Below are 21,353 nucleotides of genomic sequence, written 5' to 3' on the forward strand. Positions count from 1 at the left end.
ATACATTTATTATTAAATAAGATATAATGGCAGCAAATATGAACTATCCTACAAAATATCTCAGAGTAGTGGGATTTCCCACTACTACAGAAAGTGATCTGTCCTTCTAGGTTGTTAATGAGGATGACTGTACTCCAGCCTATAATGGCACTATCATGTTACTGTGCACACATGTGACATAGAAATTGTTACAGAGCATTTACTATAAGCCAGTAAGCACTAAAACATTGAACAACATAGATACAAACTAGAGAATTCATTAAAAATTGGGACATAGATTAGATCAAATAAAATTTGAAATTTATTCCCATAAAAATTTTATAAATCAATAGATATCTTCTAAATCAACAGTAAGCTAAAAAGATATGTTCTGTTTTTTTCTTTTTAAATGGCCCTTTCCTATAGCCATACTGATGAATATCTTGCATATCACCATAGAAGCTTCATCTGGTGATGGATGGAGATAGAGACAGAGACCTACATTGGAGCACAGGAGTGAGCTCACAAGGCCCAAATGAGGAGCTGAAGGAGGGAGAACACGAGCAAGGATGTCAGGACCGCGAGGAGTGCGCCCACCCACTGAGACGGTGGGGCTGATCTAATGGGAGCTCACCAAGGCCAGCTGGACTGGGACTGAAAAAGCATGGGATAAAACCGGACTCCCTGAACATGGCGGACAATGAGGGCTGACTGAGAAGCCAAGGACAATGGCACTGGGTTTTGATCCTACCACATGTACTGGCTTTGGGGGAGCCTAGTCTGTTTAGATGTGCACCTTCCTGGACCTGGATGGAGCGGGGAGGACCTTGGACTTCCTGCAGGGCAGGGAACCCTGACTGCTCCTTGAAGTGGAGAGGGAGGGGGAGGGAAATGGGAGGTGGGGAGGAGGCGGAAATTTTTTTTTTTTTTTTTTTTTTTTTTTTTTTTTTTTTTTTTGGTTTTTCGAGACAGGGTTTCTCTGTGGCTTTGAAGCCTGTCCTGGAACTAGCTCTTGTAGACCAGGCTGGTCTCAAATAATAAAATTGGATGGAGAAAATGACAGAGCCCCACATAGGAGCACCGGACTGAGCTCCCAAGGTCCCGATGAGGAGCAAAAGGAGGGAGATCATGAGCAAGGAAGTCAGGACCGTGAGGAGTGCGTTTACCCATTGAGACGGTGGGACAGATCTAACGGGAGACCACCAAGTCCAGTTGGAATGGGACTGATGGAACAGGGGACCAAACCGGACTCTCTGAATGTGGCTGACGGTGGAGGAGGACTGAGAAATCAAGGACAACGGCAATAAACATGAACTCTACAGCATGGACGGGCTCACTGTGAACCTTGTCAGTTTGGTTGCTCACTTTCCTGGACTTAGGGGGAGCTGGGAGGACCTTGGACTTAACATATGGCTCTTTGTCTTGGAGAGGGGTGGAGTGGGGGTATGGGTGGAAGGGAGGGGAGGGAAGAGGGGGGAGATGGAAATCTTTAATTAAAAAAATGAGAAGAAATAATAATAATAATAATAAAGAAAAAGAAAAAGAATAACTGAAAACATTCTAAGGATTTTTGTTAAATATCTCCAAGATGTTAAGAACATTCTCACCCAAATACTTTGATTACTATAAAATGCTTTTCTCCCTGTGGAAGTTAATCTTCATAGTCCCCTTCACAGGATTTGGAATCATTAAGAACACACTGATAGGTATATGAGAGAGAGCATTATAGAAAGGGTTAACTTAACAGTAAGACAGAAAAACATTGCCTTGAATTTTAGATTCTACACTCCCAAGGCCTGTAATCCTCTGCTGAATAAAGTGTCATAGTCAAACCTTCATGGACTGCCTTTAATCTGAACCATTCACTAAAACTGTTCCTATTTTAGTCATCTAACATCAGGTATGAATAATATTCTTTAACTAGATTTAAAATCAGTATTTGGAGTACAGATTTTTCCTGTCACTCCTCAGGCTAGACACTGACATTTTTATACATAGAGAGAATTCCAGATGAGCAATTTATTTCTCTTGACTATCAGTGAAAGTAATACCACTTTCATTGCTGTTATTCCCTTTGTGTGCCAAGGGAAGAAACTGTGCCAATTAGAATGGAGATGTGTGCTAAGTAAAATTGATAATATGAACACATTTGTGGAAGACAGATGACATATATCAAAATATCATAGTGACAGTAACAAAATGATGTGCAGAAGCTTTGGGGACTTGAAACCACTTGTTCTCCACTAATAGATTTTTGAATTATTAGATGCACCTGCCTAAAAAATAATTTCAGGTTAAAATCAACGGGGACTATATTCATTACACCTAAATTTAATTTGTACCACCTGAAATTACCAGTTGAATTAAATTTTTAAAAGGTGGCTTTGTTCTTTAAATATAAATGAGAAAAAAAGAGTCAATGAATAGAGAAGATATAAAAATGACTTTTCAAATGAGTTAGGCATGCAATAAGAGAAAACATGTTAAATAGTGAACTGAAATTATGTATCCCCATCACTGCAAGTCACATCCCATTGTTTTACTGTCATTTGATTCAGGAAAAACTAAACCTCTCTGATTCCCTAAATCACTAGAATCATATTTGTAATAACCACTTACTTATGTAGGCAAGAGATTCACAGGTAAGGCACAAAAACAACTGGATATGTTTGTCCAGTACCATAGAGTTTCTGATTTTTTAATTCACGTTGGAAACAAAGGACCTGTATTGTTATGGTTTGAAACACTACAATGTGAGAAGCATTACTTTGGATTTGAATATTCTGAGTCACAAAATTTTTGCACATTATAAGCTCATCTTGATTTGGTAGAAGCAATAAAAAAAAGACTCTCAATTTGGTAAATTGATGAGGTAAAATAAATTCTAATATTTAACACAAGCAAGAAGGAAGAACAGACTATGAAAATCAAGTGGGATAATTGTAACTTGGCTGACTGAGGTACAGAGACAAATGAAGTTGGTGGTAGAACAATGTCTAACATTTACAAGGTATAGGGAAAGAGGAATCAAGAAGTAACAAAGAAAGGCGAGAAAGAGGGAGAGGTGGAGGGAAGTATAGGTGTGAATAATCTTGTGAGCAGCATATTTGGTAGAGGAAAAAATGAGAAATAGACAATATTCATATATTTAATAAAATTTTACTAAACAATTACCTGTGACAATTATTTTACTAATTATTTTAAAATAACTTGGTTAACAAGATTAAAATAGAGGTGGATCTTACATTTGAAATGGTAGCAATATAGTAGAACTGATAACATATAGCAAAATGAAATATGATAAGATTTGCCTATACTTTACCAGTACAGAATCTTAGACTGTGGAGGCAGAAGTTGTAAAAATTTCTAACAAGTTGAGAAGAAATTCCTAGATGTTACTTCATTTGAAGAGTTATAAAGATAAAAATGAAAGCTGCAAAGCAAAACATAGAACTAAAAAATGAAAATAGCAACAATTAGTATAAAAGCATGGCATAGTTGGATGCTTTGAATAAAACCATGATGCATATATTTCACACTAACCTGACAATTTTCTCATGTGAGTCATGTTAAGAAAATCTTTACCTTTCTATATGGACTTTCTTTGGTAGGCTGTCGATGTGTGTGCTTATGGCTGTATGTGTGTGTTCATGTTGTACATGCATGTGTGTGGATGTGAGTATATGTATGTGGGTGTGCATGTGTCTCTTTCTGAGATAAGTAACAGTTCAGTGATTTTAACTGAGTTATAACTGGAAAAGACTCTTTTTTAAGTTCAGATATAATCTCATTTACAGTTGACTATTTGACTTATACATACAAAACTAGAATGAAAGCACAGTCAAGGGTGAACATCCATATAAATTCCTAATTATTTACTCTGCATTACTGTATTTCAGAATACAACAGAAATTGAGACTCATTTATATAGAAATAAAAGCACATTAAAATCTCAATATATTGGAATGACAAGTGATAGTATATCACTTACAAGGTGACTCAAACACAGAATACATAGGAGCCACACACTAGGAGAGTGGTTTTGAAATACAATTTCCATGGCGAAAATTAGCCATTGTAATCAGGATCACACTGAAAGTGTAATTGTCACGTTGTATGCACAAAATAGTAACAACAGTCAAAAATGGATGGAGAAGGCAAGGATTTCTTTAATACCTATTTGCTATGCATAGTTTCTGGGATAGGAAAGTCATTGTCTTCACCTGTTTACATGCTGCTGACTTTACCTGACTCGTGTGAATCGTGCTATTCCAATAAACAATCAGATGGCCTTGGATAACCCAAAAGGGTCACAGAACCAAACCTGAAGTCCCGAATCGGAGAAAAGTTCTAGTCGTAAGATAAGGGTAAGGTTTGGTGAGATGAAAGAAGAGAAATGATTGTATGTATGACAGCACTCAGAATATAATGTTTCTGTATGAAAATGTCAAAGAACACAATCCATACAAATAACACAAGTAGTCTTGAATTAGATTCAGAAACTGCAAAATTCAAACAGTATGAATGAGAAATCTTATACAACTCTGAAGTGAATTTTTGACTCTCTTTGATTGCATTATGGGTTTCCAATGCACGTAGTCACAGCATATTCTCTTGGGTGTGGTTGCTTGGCGTTTTAGTCTTTAAGATGGCCAGTAGAGGTCAATCTGCTCACCCCTGACACTCGGGAGGCAGAGGCAGGCGGATCTCTGTGAGTTCGAGACCAGCCTGGTCTACAAGAGCTAGTTCCAGGACAGGCTCCAAAGCCACAGAGAAACCCTGTCTCGAAAAACCAAAAAAAAAAAAAAAAAAAAGAGAATTCAAGCATAGTCAGAAATTGACTGAATTGGTAAGTACTTTCAAGGGAAGTGACGGGGAACACACTGGCTATAAAGAATTAAAAGTAAATACTGCAACAGGCAGGGTATAGCTAGGTGAGAAAACTAAAGGTAGGGTAAAAGAGTATGGCAAATCACACTACAGTTGTTTTGAGGAAGACCTATAAATCCTACAAGATTAAATACCTATACACAAATAGCTAAAGCCGATAATAAGACAACTATGCACGTGCTAAATACCATAAGAAATTTTCAGTCTCTATGACAAGTGGAGAGAGGTGTATCTGGATCATGGCACATAGTTAAGTTGAACTCTCTCTAGTGAATAATAACACATCTAAAAAAATTTGGATACTATAAATGATAGGTGTTAAACTCTTAGGGGAAATGAACATAAAATGTAGCAGTGATAAAAATGAGCAAGATCTGGAAGGATCTTGAGTAAATATGACTAAAGTGTGTTGTATGAAACATTCAAAGAACTAGCAATAGAATATGTACACACACATAACACACACTCACATCATACACACACACACACACACACACACACACACACACACTGCTACCTACAGTGGAATATTTCCACAGATGGCTTCTTACAAAATAGTAGGTCCCTAAGAACTTTGAAAAATGATGTAATAAAAATTTCAGTCTCAACTCAGGGGGAATTTTTAAAATATAAATTGAAAAATTAGACTATTCCACAATTTAAATAAATGTGGTTCACAAACTTTAAGTCAAGTAAGTTAAAATGATTGTTGTCAATAGTACTGACTTAGCTAATGCCCAGGATTAAATACAGAGTCATTGAATATTCAAATATATATTTTGTTGTGCTTCCATTCCTTTGTCTGTGTGATGGTAATAGCTTTTATCTGTGTCTCACAGAATTTTTTTTATTAAAATAACATATTTGGTAAAGTATACCTATATTGGGTAAAATCCAGATGTTCAATAATCTGGGAGGTATGGCGGTCCTTATGCTCGGAGATAAGCTCTAGGGGAACCAGAAATGTTAAACAGAGAGTTGTCTCCTCAAGGAAAGAGATGCATAGCCTGTTTTCTACCCTGGAATGCTGGGAGTAGACACGGTTTATAGACCAGTGACCTTTGTGCTGTTCGAGTAGCTGAGACCACACTTATTTTTTTCTTGATATCCTTATGATGAGCCCATTTTTCTCACTGAATCTATAGAGCCATATTATAAAAAAGAGAGTGGATCTCATCATGTTTTAAGCTTTGTTGTGTACATGGAATCAAGTTAATTATCACCAAGATTATTTTTTCAACAAATTGTTCTGTACTTAAATTTGCCTAAAATAAACTACTTGGGCTCAGAATTTCTAAGTTGAGCCAACGGCTGCTACTTAGTCATCCTAAATAAAACTACCTTCCTAGCTCCTACAGAGCATTACTCTGCAGGCCATGGTGATCAAGAGACGTTTTTACAATACTTAATTTTGACCACAGCAGAAAATGACATCATAGTCCAGGCACATTGCTGTTGCTTTTACTATGTGCTTGTGTGGTGGAAATCTCACAGACAACTAGGGTAAAAGAATGGAAGAGGGAACTCAGATTCACATTCTATGCAGTTAATGTCTTTGTTATTACCTTTGAGCTCTCGCTGAATGTGCACAGGCACCCTGGTTGAATTTTTTTTTTTTTTTATTGTCATGCTGTATCGTAGAAATAAGGATGTTCCGTGGAGAGAATGCCCAGCTTTCGTATTCCCTAGGCATGTACCACATATAAGGCCCAGGCTAGCCCTAGGCTCCCTACTTACATTTGAAGGCATAAGATTCCATGTGCGCTGTATATCCTGTGCCCGAGTATTCTTAGTCTCCTAAATCCTGATACATTTCCTTTTCTGCACAGACAGGGCTCTTCTCTTATTTGCATAATTCCCACAGTAGAAAAATTAAAGTGCTTTAAATATTAACCAGGAAAAGCAATTGCATGGGACAATCTACTCTGTAGAAACTACTACATTAAGAAGAACTTTAAAGAGCATTTGATAAAATAGCAACTGCTTTCCTAAGCAGACCATGTTTTTCCCATGTGGCTAATGGTGAAGCTGAGGCTACAATTATGGGAAAGCTTCTGTCTCTACTAAGGGACAGTTAGGCTAGGCATTAGGTGCTGGAGATGTACTTCTCTAAAAGCAATCTCCCGGCATGGTTATAAAATCTTAACTATTGTTTATTCGTTCTGTACACCTGTTTATGATTGGGATTAAATTATATTTCAGTAATGTTCATTGAATGGGTCTCTATGGCTTTCTTATTACCAACTATAAAATCCAGGAAATTACAATTTAGTATACTGTTTTACTTAGTAGATATGTATTAACTCTTTTCCCACAAGAAAAAATATTAAATAGAAAAGAAAACTCAAGTAAATAATTAAAATTTTGCTCTTGTAAAAACAAGACTTTCCTTTGGCAATGACTGCAAGTGATACTTTATTTTATATGCAAGTATTTACTTCTATTTGTTAGTTGGTTTCTACTTGATGCAAATATTATTGAGGCTTAAGTGATGGTTCAGAATTAATTAAATAACCCTTTCTTTTTTTTTCTTTTTTAGGTTTTTTTGAGACAGGGTTTTGAAACAGGCAGTTTTGGAGCCTGTTTTGGAACTAGCTCTTTTAGACTAGGCTAGCCTCAAACTCACAGAAATCTTACCTCTACCTCCCAAGTGCTGGAATTACAGGCATGTACCACCACCGCCTGGCAACACCTTCTTAGATAAATCCTGAGAATTGTTTCTCCTTCTACAAGATCTCCTAATATTTTCAGCATTTGTTTGTAAATATTTTTAAATATTAATTCCAGTTTTTCAGGCAATTCTTAATATTATTTATAATTAATTTAAATTCTGGGGATTTAGAAAATGAAAACTAACCAGAATGGTATGAAATTAACCTATTTATGTATGCTTTATCTATTTTCTAATAATATGATGAAAATAAAATTTAAATAATTCTAGAGGCATTAACATTATAAAACTTATAAGTTGTAAGGAACATAGTGATACAGTGTCTTCTGGAAAAGACAGGACAAAGTGTCAGGACGCACACAGATGTGAGCCTGTTCCACCTTGTCTGAAGGTCAGAGAGTTTGACTTTATTTTTGGTCTTTCTTTTTTTTTTTTTTTTTTTTTCTCTGTTGAAATTTGTTTTTTTTTTTCATGGTTTATTTTTTTATATTTAAAAATTTCCATCTCCTCCCCTCCTCCTTCCCCTTCCCTCCCCTCCTCCTCCCCCTTCCCTCCCCTCCTCCTCCCCCTTCCCTCCCCTCCCCTCCAGCCATACCTCCCCTCCCTCCCTCTCCAGGCCAAGGAGCCATCAGGGTTCCCTACTCTATGTTAAGACCAAGGTCCTCCCAAGTCCCCCCAGGTCCAGGAAGGTGATCGACCAAGCTGAGAAGGCTCCCACAGAGCCCGTCCATGCAGAAGAATCAGAGCCCAGTGCCATTGTCCTTTGCTTCTCAGTCAGCCCCCACTGTTGGCCACATTCAGAGAGATGGGTTTGGTCGCATTATCCATCAGTCCCATTCCAACTGGAGTTGGTGATCTCCCATTAGTTCTGTCCCACTGTCTCCATGAGTGAACGCACCCCTCACGTTCCTGACTTTCTTTCTCATGTTCTCTCTCCTTCTGTTCCTCATCAGGACCTTGGGAGCTCAGTCCAGTGCTCCAATGTGGGGCTCAGTCATTTTCTTCATCTATCTCCAGGTGGAGGTTCCCTCATGGTCCTGACTTTCTTTCTCATGTTCTCTCTCCTTCTGCTCCTCATCAGGACCATAGAACCTCCACCTGGCAATAGATGAAGATATTTTTGGTCTTTCATAGTCGTTAACAACAGGTGTGGCTACAAAATAAGATATCCTCCTAGGGTGTGGTTGCTTGGTGCTTTGGTCTTTAAGATATCCAGTAGAGGTCAATCTGCTCACCCCTGACCAGAGGTTAGAAAATTCAAGCATATTCTTGTGCTCATTCATTTAAAATAGGAGGTTTGACACAGGGAGTTGCTGCTACAGGAAACTAGGTCTAGGGTGTTCTCTGCACATTCCTGCCAAACTATCGAATACTTTACTCAGGAAATAATGGTTAAATGTCAAATATTGAAGCAAGTAACTGTTCTGGTTGTCCTTTGTGTCATGTTAAAGCAGTTTTCTGCCTTCTCCCCCACTTTGTATAGAAGCATAGAAGTATAGAAGATAAACGCGGGCAAATTCAGTGTACATCATCCACTGAGTTGCCTTGAAGGTATTATCCTATCCTATGTCTCTCTGTATCTTCTTTACCTCTGTTCCTCCTACCCAACATTTCTAATCCTCAAGCTCCTACCCTAAAATGTATAAAACCACCTTTGCAAGACCATGGCAGAAGTCACCCCAAAAGGTGGCTTGTGACACAAAAAATTCATGAACTCACAGTAGTAACTGCCAGAACAAGATTAAGCCTGGCAAGATTTCAAAACGGATGGAGGAGCTCATGGTGATCCCACCCATGGCTGGAATGTTATAGAGAGTTAATGGCATCTTTATAGAGGTGCCTTCTGGGAGGCTGACCATGCTCTAGTGAATGTCCCCATATTTCTCAGTGTGTGTAATTTGAATTGGTATGTAAAACAGCAATTCTACATTTGAGAAAACACTCAAATGGTATGGAAACATTCTTACCCTTGCATTTCCAGGCAAATATGAACGAAAACATTATTAATAACCTAAATGTAAGACAACACTGAAATATTACAGTAAGGAGAGTTAAATAAAAGATGCTGGATTCACACAATATAGGAAGCTTTATTTTTCACATGGATCTGCTAGTACAAAATAAGAATATACTAAGTGAAATAGTTTAGTTAGAAGTTATCACATACTCTTTAATTGTTCTGGAAGATTTACCAGAAGAATCTATTCTAGAGAGATAGGATGCATATCTGTGGTTTTCCTTACCTTTCAGGAAAAATGACAATGTTTCAACATCCATTTGTGAAAACGGAGAGAAAACTTTAGAAGGAAAGACATATACCATGCCAATATTATCTAAATGAATGTCATTAAATATTTTTATATCCTGTTTCATCTACAAAAAATAAAGAACATGATTCCTGTTTACATAGCAATATTTTTCACTCTGAAATATACATTTAATTATATTTATTTTTGTCATGTGTACTGAAATATTTCTTATATATTTATGTTATTTTGTCTAAAATTCTAAACTTAGGTGCTTTTAATATTTCCTAAAATATTAAGACACCATTATCAAGAAAACAGATTTTTTATGAATATCTTGTTTTTATTTATAGTATTATTTGCTTTTTTCAACACCAAAATGATATTTTGTGTGCGTGAGAAAGTGTGTGTATTTGTGTTCTTTTTGTTGGTTTTGTTGGTTTCTGTACACTTGGGTGTTTATGCACTGCCCTGGATATGTGTCCAGTTTCTCAGATTTTTCTTGTAAGATTTGCTCAAAGAGACATTAGACACACAGTTGAGATTTCCCAACAAATTCTTTCAGTGTTTCAGTTAATGCTATAAGTGCTAATTCAAGTAAGGGTAGTTTAATGATATCTAGGGCCTGAATGGCCTGATAATAAGTACCCTTGCTGATAAGACTTGGTAGCATAAGTGAAGTATAAAGATATGAAACAGGAAATTAGCACAAGTAAGAGGAAAATCAGACACCCTTGACTCAAGGATGAGGGCTGATCATCCGTCATATCAATTTCTAACATCATGCTGGATGAAATTGAAGGAAAAACAATAATACTCATTACATTATGGATATGAGAATGGCTTCATGTATACATTCTGCAAAATCCTGTAGACAAAAGGGAAATGGGTCACGCCTTGCTGGCTAGAAAATCTCTGTCTCTGATCCCATGTACAATGACATTGTTCCCTGAGATACATAAAGCAACTTACCGTTCTCCGATGCAGTCACTGTGATATTGTACCATGGCGTTTCTTCTCTATCAAGTACTTTTGAAGTCTTAATGGTTCCAGTATTGGCATCAATATTGAAAAATCTGTCCTCTTCCGCATTGTGGTTGATGAAATACCTGAAAGAAAGAAGATGAATGTTTTTCATGTAAGGAATGGTAAATAAGAACAATATCACATAATAATGGAGTTATTGAATAAAGTGCATTAAATTTTAATGTCTATATTTGACTTAAGAATTACATTTTATATAATCTCTAACAGTTGTTTTTAATACTTAAATCATATGTTAAAATATTGGAGAAAAACTAATGAATTCCATGAATAAAAATAAGCAGTAGATTTTAGTCTGGCGAGGTGCCTCAGTAGTGAAGATAAAATACTTCTCTTATAGGTAACCCAAGTCAATTCTAAACACCTGTATCATGTTGCTCTCATCTGGATCCAACCAGTCAACATTTCAGGATAGAAGAACCATGTTCCACTAGATGACCCCAGACCAAGTCTATATGTGCCATATCTCTCTCTCTCTCTCTCTCTCTCTCTCTCTCTCTCTCTCTCTCTATATATATATATATATATATATATGCATACGAGTGAATATGTACAAGTATACCTACATATATACACATATACATGTACACACATATGAGACAGAGAGACAGAGAGACACACACAAAGAGAGAGAGAGAGAGAGAGAGAGAGAGAGAGCTGGAATAGATGGGTTGTGGATCTGGAAAGAGTTGTAAGGAAATTGGAGGGTGGCAATTTTCAAAATATACTATACATATATATGACGTTCTCAACTAATTAGCAATAAGTATTGATTTTAAAAAGTTTTATTTTCATTCAGACAATGAGAAGAACTTTATATAAATTAAGGGACGCATTAGTACATGAGGGAAGATGCTGATTATTTCTTTTCTATTTATTGATGTTTTATTGAGCTCTACATTTTTCTCGGCTCCCCTTCTCGCCTCTCTTCTCCCTGCTTCTCCCTTCCCCTTCAACCCTCTCCCAAGATCCTCATACTCCCAATTTCCTCAGGAGATCTTTTATTTTACTGTTACCCATGTAGATTAAATCTAAGTATGTCTCTCTTAGGGTCCTCATTGTTATCTAGGTTCTCTGGGATTGTGATTTATGGGCTGGTTTTCTTTGCTTTATGTTTAAAAACCACTTATGAGTGAGTATATGTGATAATTTTCTTTCAGGGTCTGGGTTACATCACTTAAAATAATGTTTTCTAGCTCTATCCATTTGCCTGAAATATTTAAGATGTAGTTATTTTTTCTGGTGTGTAGTACTCCATTGTATAAACTCACTATATTTTCCTTATCCGTTCTTTGGTCTAAGGGCATTTAGGTTCTTTCCAGGTGCTGGCTATGACAAATAATGCTGCGTTCATAGTTGAGCACATGTCCCTGTGGCACAATTGAGCATCCCTTGGAAATATAACCAAAAGTTGTATCACTGGGTCTTGAGGAAAGTTGTTTCCTAATTTTCTGAAAAATCGCCACACTGACATCCAAAAGGGACTGTACCAGCCTGCATTCTCACCAGCCGTGCAGGAGTGTTCCTTTTACCCACAACCTCTCCAGCATAAGTTGTCATCAGTGATCTTGGCCATACACAGAGCTATAGTACTGAAAACAGCCTGGTATTGGCATAAAAACAAACAGCAGGACCAATGAAACCAAATTAAAGACCCAGATATTAATCCACACACCTTCGAACACTTGATTTTTGACAATGAAACAAAAAACTTCAAATGGAAAAAAAAGCATATTTAACAAATGGTGGTGGCATATCAACATGTAGAAGAATGAAAATAAACCCATATCTATCACCATGCACAAAACTCAAGTCCAAATGGATCAAAGACTTCAACATTAAGCCAGGCATACTGAACCTTATAGAAGAGAAAGTGGGAAGTACACTTGAACGAATTGGCACAGGAGACCACTTCCTAAATATAACACTGTAGCATAGACACTGAGAGAAAGAATTAATAAATGGGACCTCCTGAAACTGAAAAGCTTCTGTAAAGCAAAGGACATGGTCAATAAGACAAAATGACAGCCTACAAAATGGAAAAATATCTTCACTAACCCCACATCAGACAGAGGTCTGATCTCCAAAATATACAAAGAACTAAAGAAATTGGTCATCAAAAGACCAAACAATCCAATGATAAAATGGAGTACAGACCTAAACAGAGAACTCACAACAGAGGAATCTAAAGTGGCTGAAAGACACTGAAGGAAATATGCAACATCTTTAGTCATCAGAGAAATGCAACTCAAAACAACTCTGAGATTCCATCTTACACCTGTAAGAGTGACCAAGGTGCTGATGGTTTCTTGTCACCTGTGCATCTGTTCTGTGTCTGTTGTGCTGTGCTACACAAGTGAGAAACCCACTGATTGAGATGGTTCAAAGATGAGGGATTGCCATAATGTAGCAATAATTTCACACTCAGAGTAAACAATGGAAGGAAGGATGAAACGTGTGGATTTCTAATATGCTATCTAAACATGTGGATTCACAATAAATCAGCATAAAGTCTCTCACTGGGATAGTGGCATCCAATTAAGAGAGAAAAAGAAATAAGGAAGTATGGAGATAATATTAAAAAAGCCTTTAGAGACCAAAAGCAGTACGATCTTTTTATGGGAATAGGTGGTAGAACAAGCCCAATGTGGATAAAGTATGAACATGGAGGAATAAGAACCAAGAATACAGTATCTCAAGCAAGGTTTGGAAATGTAGGAAGAAATGAACAGAAATAGCCAATAATTACATGAGTAAGAATTTAATCTCCCAGAGAAACCCTGTCTCGAAAAACAATAGAATTTCATCCTCTTAGCCAACAGTGAGATGTAAAGTCAAGCTATTTTCAGATTTAAGACAGATGACAACCATTCAAAAGTTAACCACAGCATGGACGGGCTCACTGTGAGCCTTGTCAGTTTGGTTGCTCACCTTCCTGGACATAGGGGGAGCTGGGAGGACCTTGGACTTAACATAGTGAAGGGAACCCTGATGGCTCTTTGTCTTGGAGAGTGGTGGAGAGGGGGTATGGGTGGAAGGGAGGGGAGGGAAGGGGGAGGAGGAGGGAAGAAGATGGAAATCTTTAATAAAAAAAATGGGGAAAAAAAATAAAGATCACCCTGGGTGTAACAAAAAAAAAAAAAAAGTTAAAAGAAATGCTGCTAAGGATTCAGAAAATCAAGGAAGCCTTATGTAGGAAGTTCAGGCCTATCAGGCCAAAAGGGTCCAATCTTGTGTCTGACTGGAGCTGGCAAAGGTCCTGATCGTGCCTAGGCTGTGAAAGATGAGCGTGAGATTGCAACTGTCAAAGATCAGAACACCTGGGTACTGGACAGTTATAAGTGTTTCCCCGTTGTTAAATAAATAAGTCTGCCGTAAGCCTTCTACCTGAATCCAAGCGTCTGTGTTTCCTGACGTTGCACCTTTTCACCCCCTCCCCCAAGGAAGACATTAGGGCCCAGTAACACCCTTAGACACTGACACTGTGACTATAAAATAGCCCATTCATTGTGAACATGTAGTATGATTGCTGTCATGTGAAACAACTGTGTCACTTCTGGGTTTATACTAGGGCATTGGATGCTCAGCACAGCACAGAAGTGTTTGCACAGAAGATGCAGTGCAGCACTATTTACCGGAACCATATTAGAGAATCAGCTTAGGGGTCTGTCAATAATAAATAGATAGGAAAAAACACCATAGCCAGATATAGAATTTCATCTAATCATACTGAATAAAACTATGCTGCTTATATGAAAATAGTTATAACTAGATATTGCACACATTTTGGTATACTTTATTTTATAGACACACACATGCACATGCATATGGGAAATTGAGAGGAGTGGGGGACATAAGGAAATATATATACCTGAGAAATGATATTGAGCTAATGGAAGGTGGAGAGAATGGAGAGAGTGTAGGAGGTGAATACTGTCAAAGTATATGAAATTCTTGAATAGAAATGCACTTATATTCTTATCACTGTATATAATTAATATATGTCAGTAATAATTATGCACAAAAGAAGCTTGTACAAAATTATAGCTTTGTCACACACAGTTATATAACCCCTATATTACATGTGAAATAGCCATCGCAATAGCATCTATACATGATGTAAATCTTCAATGTCTATGGGCAGAAATACCTATTAAATAGTGGAACATAACTTTGGGTCCACATCTGAGGATTCTCGTGAGAAAGTTAGGCATCAAAGCTTTGGATGCAATCAATGGATTAATTTTTAGATGGGCTCATAGTACGAAGTAATTAGTGGGAAGTAGTGAAAGTTGGAAAGTATGGTTAAAGTAGGGGAAGTAGGTCCCACGCACATGAATTTGAAGCTTTGTATCCCCTGGCTTCTCCTGTAGCAATTTGTCTGCTCATGCTCACCATGGTGTTCCCCTAATACATGTTCTCACCATGTTTCTCTACCTCCATGTGTTCAGAACACTGGGCCAAAGAGCAAGTGAGTAAACGTTTCTATAACTGTTAAACAAAATACATAGTTTTTCTTTGTATTTCTTTTCTGTCAGGCAGATGCTTGTTAACCAATGAAAATAACTAATAAAATCCACTGAAAGCTACTTATAATATATGACCATTAATCAAGTGAGATATTCATAGTGTTGTAGACTTAGACTACAGGAAGTCCAATTGACTTGTTGCTAATTGCTATTTGCCCAGTTCTCCCTAAAAACCCTCTAATTGGAACTGTCTCCAGTGTTATCATTAATAATTTAACACCAGCATGTAATGCTTCATTTGCACCTTATCTAGTAAAACATTTTTGTAAGTTTCTATTTTTATACAGAATTATAATATTATAATATTATAATTATTATATCACAATATTATTATCTATTTTATATGTTATAATATTATAATTATTATATCACAATATGATTATCTATTTTACCACTTCCTACTATGACATAAAACATTTGCATCTGTTAATCTAGTATGTATTTTTCAAACAGTGTGAAAAATGAAAGAACTTCAATTTATCAAAATAAGCTGAAATTTATTATTCAAATTAGTACTTTACTGACCAAGAAACAGGCAGAAAGCTATGAACTCTTGGCTATCTATTGGCCATTCAGCTTTTATTGCATCGGTCCAAGCAATACATCTTCACACAGTGTACAAATACCTCAGAACAATTTAGAAGTCTCTATGGAGCAATAAAACATCAATTAAGTACATATGTAGACTATAGAATGGGAGAAAATGTTTGTTAATTATCCATTGTGGAGAAGATTATATTTAGACTATATTAAAAATTCAGGCTGGAGATAGAGTTCAGTCTTGTCAATCTCTCAATCAACTGAACACTCCAATCAGAAAAAAAAAAATTAACACACACCTCAGAAAGTAAATGCCAAGGGTAATCAATTCAACTGATAAATGGGATAATGAACATCTTTTTTTATAAATGAGATATGTATGAGCAATTTGAGAAATTATTTTTAATTAATCTACTTATTGTATTATTACATCATTTCCCTCTTCCCTTTGTTCCCTCTTAATCTCCCATGAGCTCCCATGTGCTCTCTTCCAAATTCATGGCCTTTTTTTGTCTTTAATTGTTCCATATATCTGTTTGTATATGCATCAATATCAAAAGTGACTGCTTCGAATCAAATATTTCCTTTCAACAAATGCTATGATAAACAATTCACTTAGTTCTTCACTTCGTACTCTAGTTTCTCTATGATCGTGTAGGCATAGGGCAAAGATAATTTTCATTTTAAAGTATGTTGCAAGAGTTGTTTTTCATTTCTATACTCTCATAATCTCATTAATTATAAGGGTTTGCTCTATCCATGTTATTCTTTCTCTCTTTTCCAAAACTTAATTTCAAGCTTGTATCAAAAATACATTTCTATATTGTTTGGCTCTAATAGTATTAGATTAAAGTATAGATTATTTTTCTGTTATTATCCTTTATATACTTTCAAATTCAGTATGTGGGTGGAAAAGGAAATTCACAGAGATTTCTTCGCTACGTAGCAGTTTTGTAAGATTATGAATAATAGTTTGAATAAAGTTTAATAATCTTTAATTATCTCACAAGATGTGGCATATCATGGAAGCTTGGCTTTCTCTGCAGCTTAACTAAAGGTCACCGATCTGAAGTATGGCTGTATTTCATATTTTAAAACTTCCTTTCAAAAGGTTAAGGTAAGAAATGCATGAACCATATAAATATCTGGGAAGCAATCATTCTAAGTAAATAAACCAAAAGTACCATTTGTCATTTGGTAAATCTGATGTTATACTTCAGTGTCTAATAAAAATACAATGGAGGCAAAGCATAAACTATATTAACCAGAATACATGTTATATATCAGATGCCTGTATTATCTTGAGAGAATTTTTGTATTGTTAGCTGAATAGCAGGTATGTGTCTAGAGTGTTTAACTACTACAGTTTGTTGTTTGACATTCCATCATTCAGAACTTCTATCCAAAGATCATCAACAGTGAAAAAAATCATGACTGCTCTAGTCATCTGCGGGCCCCTTTCATCTAATCTGTCATATGTGCATTGTGTTGTACAGTCTTAATCTGTGTGTTTTTATTAGCAGTATGTAATTGATACTAATGAAACACAAGTCAAAGCCAGAGGCACCTAGTTTTAAACAAGACCCTACTTTCTCTATCTCTATTCATTTCTTATTAAATGAGTCTGGGGAATCATTACCATTAGATTTGGTGTCTTTGGTACTCTTGATTAAGGCATACTTATGATTGAATTGAAAACAGTATAAATTAGTCAATAAGGTAAATTTTATATTAATTTGTCTACTTAAAATATAAAGCATTAAAATTACACATTTTTTTAAAAATATATTTGATGGTATTTCATCTTTCCTTTAAAAATTAAGAGACAAATATTCAATTTCAATTTTGTTTTTCTCCACATTTATCTTTTTCAATGCTGCCAATGTAACCATTTCATTATTTTTTAATTTTACTTTTCCATGAGATTGTAACATCCACAGATAGTGGAACACTCAGCACTTTGTATTCCTTTATAGACAATATGAATATTTCTGGGGAACATAAGAACGTCAGTATACCAGAAAAGACACAGTGAGCATGGTAGCAGCATTTAACTTCCCAGATTCTAATACATCTCAGATGTTACAATCTCAATGAAAAGTAAAATCGTGCTTCAAATCACAGTGAAGGAAGCAAAGTTACAGGCGAAATTTGTAAATTTAGCTCTAAAGTTGTTCATTACATTGAATTTGCATTAATTTTCCTTTTTTGTACTAAATATTTAATGGATGCTATTAGTTTTCCTATATGGAAAGTCTCTTATATATGGGACCAATTTCACCCTTCAGACACTGTTGTCACTGTAACCTCTTCTCAGTGACTATATCCATCTGTACAATCAATAGATCCCAGTTACAATCATCAATCATTGGCTTTTTGATCATTTGAAACAGTCGAGAACATGAGGGAGAAAGTCAGGAACGAGAGGGGTGCGTTCACTCATGGAAACGGTGGGACAGAACTAATGGGAGATCACCAACTCCAGTTGGAATGGGATTGATGGATCATGCGACCAAACCCGTCTCTCTGAGTGTGGCCAACAGCGGGGGCTGACTGAGAAGCAAAGGACAATGGCTCTGGGCTCTGATTGTTCTTCATGGACGGGCTCTGTGGGAGCCTTCTCAGCTTGGTCGATCACCTTCCTGGACCTGGGGGGAGTTGGGAGGACCTTGGTCTTAGCATAGAGTGGGGAACCCTGATGGCTCCTTGGCCTTGAGAGGGAGGGAGGGGAGGTATGGGTGGAGGGGAGGGGAGGGAAGGGGGAGAAGGAGGGGAGAGAAGGGGGAGAAGGAGGGGAGGGAGGGGGGAGGAGGAGGGAAGGAGATGGAAAAAAAATGGACTTTTATATAAAGAATAAAAAAGTAGACATTTTATTCTCTCTTAATCAAAGTACCTGAGAGGCATCATGTGGTGCCTGAAAGGTATTCTCAATTTCTGTTCCAAATCTAAAATTTTACATTTTTAAAAAAATTTTATTCATTTTAAATACCAACCACAGTGCATTCTACCACCCTTCCTCCTGCTCCCTACCCTTCCTCCCCCTTAACTCACCCCTCTCTATTCCTTCTAGAGCACAAGGCATCCCATGGGGGCAGGGGGTCAATAAAGTATGGCACATTAAGTTGAGGCAGAATCATGCCTCTCCCCACTTCACCAAGGTTGAACAAGGTGTTCTGTCACAGAGAATGGGCTCCAAAAAGCCAGTTCATAAACCTGGGATAGATCCTAGAATACAGTGTTATACTAAATGTATTAAAATTATACCCATTTAAATCTAAACTCCAATCATTAGCAGACTATTTCACAAATTTCCCAAGGTTTGGCAGGGGGAGGTGTCTGTTCAACTGGTAGTAAAAGGTTCATATTTCTGTGATCTCATATCAGAAGTAGGATTTTGTGTTTCTCAGTACCTTCTATGTGAAGTTTTACCTCTATTAAGCCAGAGAGTAAATCCAGATTCCTTAAACTAATGAGCTTTTAGTGCCTGTAGGTGCTACCCACTAATTTTACTTTTTGTAAACAAAGGTAATTATATTTCAGAAAATTATATGTTATTTTGAATTAAACAAACAAACAGAAAACACAGAACATAGTAGTTTAGAAAACTAAAATGTAAAATAAGAATAAAGTCTGGCAGATTTTCACAAATGTCTGTAAAACTACAACTCATTACTTTTATTATCAGTTCTACAAGTAAGAAATTAATTGCATTTCCTTGCACAGTGTAAGGTGCATCTCTCATGAGGAATGTTCTTTAGTTACTAAACATTGGACCCCCATAAAAGGAAGACATGGAGCATGTTTGTATTTTTGTTATACTTTCTTTTCCTCTTTTTTTTCTCATTGTTTGTACCTTGAATCTTATGTGAATGACACATTTTTATTAAAATCAAGAATGAATGTTATGTAAATTATATACTAATAACAGCTTTTGAGTTTCTAATTATTTCAAGGAAACTGAAGTAAATTTTATTTTTTGAATCAAAGCAAAGCATAAAATAATGGCTATGCTAATAAACCTATTAGCATGTGAAGACTATGTGTCAATCATCCCTCTCCAGCAACATCTAATGTTATGAATGTTCAGCTCCCTTTCGAATACATGAGGAAAGTACTGAATCAACTAGAATTATCACAGGATGATAAATTAGTCACATAATTAAGCAAATTTTCTCATTAATAGATAAACATGGGAACACTCACATGGCCACATAACTCACGGCTTCCATGTAATAACAAAATATTCCAGAAAGATCTTATAAATTTGTTTATATGAGTATAGTTCCTATAACAGTTCTTTTGTCTTCTGATGGATCAGAGTTTCTCACCTTTAGCCATATGAGTATTTGGGGACAGAGAATTCTTCATCATGCGAAGTGCTTTATTGACTAGAGATTGGGTGTCCTGAGTTCTTTTCTGTGTCTCTTTCAGTTAGCAACCCCCTACTGCTTATATCCTAGGCATACTTATCAACAAAACACATAGGTAGGGCTTTGAGCAGTGTAAGGCTATAAATGTGGAACTCTCCCAATGGTAGAGGACAAAAACAAGCTAGTTCCTTTTTAAGCATGTGAGGCTTGGGGATATGTGTTTAACTAAACTGAATCACATTAATTTACCTCGAGACATAAACCACATCTTCAAGTACATGTGGGATCAAAAGTATACCATACCTTACTAAGCTGTTAGCACTGTCTGGATCTTGTGCCAAGACGGTGCCAACAATTGTTCCAATCTTGGCATTTTCATAGACTTCCATGATGTAAGAAGGCATAGAAAAGAGTGGTGGTTCATCCACATCCCCAACGATGATCTTCAGCATTGTGGCATCTTTAAATGGGCCAAGGTGTGAAAAGCGGAAGTCCAGGTGTGTATTTGCTCCTTCAATGTTGAGTGTGTAAGACTTCTTTTTTTCATAGTTCAGTGGCTGCAGAAGAACAATGTGATAGCCATCATTAGAACTTCCACATTTTCAAAAATGCAGTTATTTTTCTACAAACCAGAGTAGAAAGAAGTCAAATTACTTTTATTTAAAAAAAACCTATAATGTTTTTCTGAATTATGATATCAAAAGGGAACTCATGGCAACTCCAGACTCAATCCACAGGTATTTTATACAGCCTTAGAATGTGTTTATAACCACATGCAGAAGTAAATTTCCCCAGGAAAACAATATTCATTCTCAGAGACACTTTCTAGTTCTCCCCATCCCCATGAACCAGGAATTATCAGACGGATAATCTAAAAATATATGCTGCTAACTTGTCTGAAATTTGAAAAACATAACTTTTAACATTTATGTAATTTACCTAACATTATTTCATAATATTTTCCTTCTTTTAAATAGGATTTTTGGTGATTTTTCTTTTGACTTCAGTTTCTTCTAGAATTGTGCTCCTCACTCCTTATCAAATACATCATTTGACAAAATTTTCTCCTTTCTTTTTCTTAGAA

General features: G+C 36.4%; 1 protein-coding gene across 4 annotated transcripts in view; it reads right to left on the reverse strand.

The window, feature by feature from the left end:
• Positions 1-21,353, reverse strand: part of Cdh18 (cadherin 18) — a 241,324-nt gene that overhangs the window by 32,190 nt on the left and 187,781 nt on the right. For all 4 annotated transcript variants that reach the window (XM_038322753.1, XM_038322756.1, XM_038322755.1 and 1 more), the window contains exons 6-7: positions 20,573-20,826; positions 10,759-10,895 (exon numbers count right to left, since the gene is read on the reverse strand). In XM_038322753.1, coding sequence (XP_038178681.1) covers positions 10,759-10,895; positions 20,573-20,826 — 391 coding nt within the window. The remainder of the gene's footprint in view (positions 1-10,758; positions 10,896-20,572; positions 20,827-21,353) is intronic.

This window comes from Arvicola amphibius, chromosome 3 (genome assembly GCF_903992535.2).
Source record: "Arvicola amphibius chromosome 3, mArvAmp1.2, whole genome shotgun sequence".
Classification (NCBI taxonomy): Eukaryota; Metazoa; Chordata; class Mammalia; order Rodentia; family Cricetidae; genus Arvicola; species Arvicola amphibius.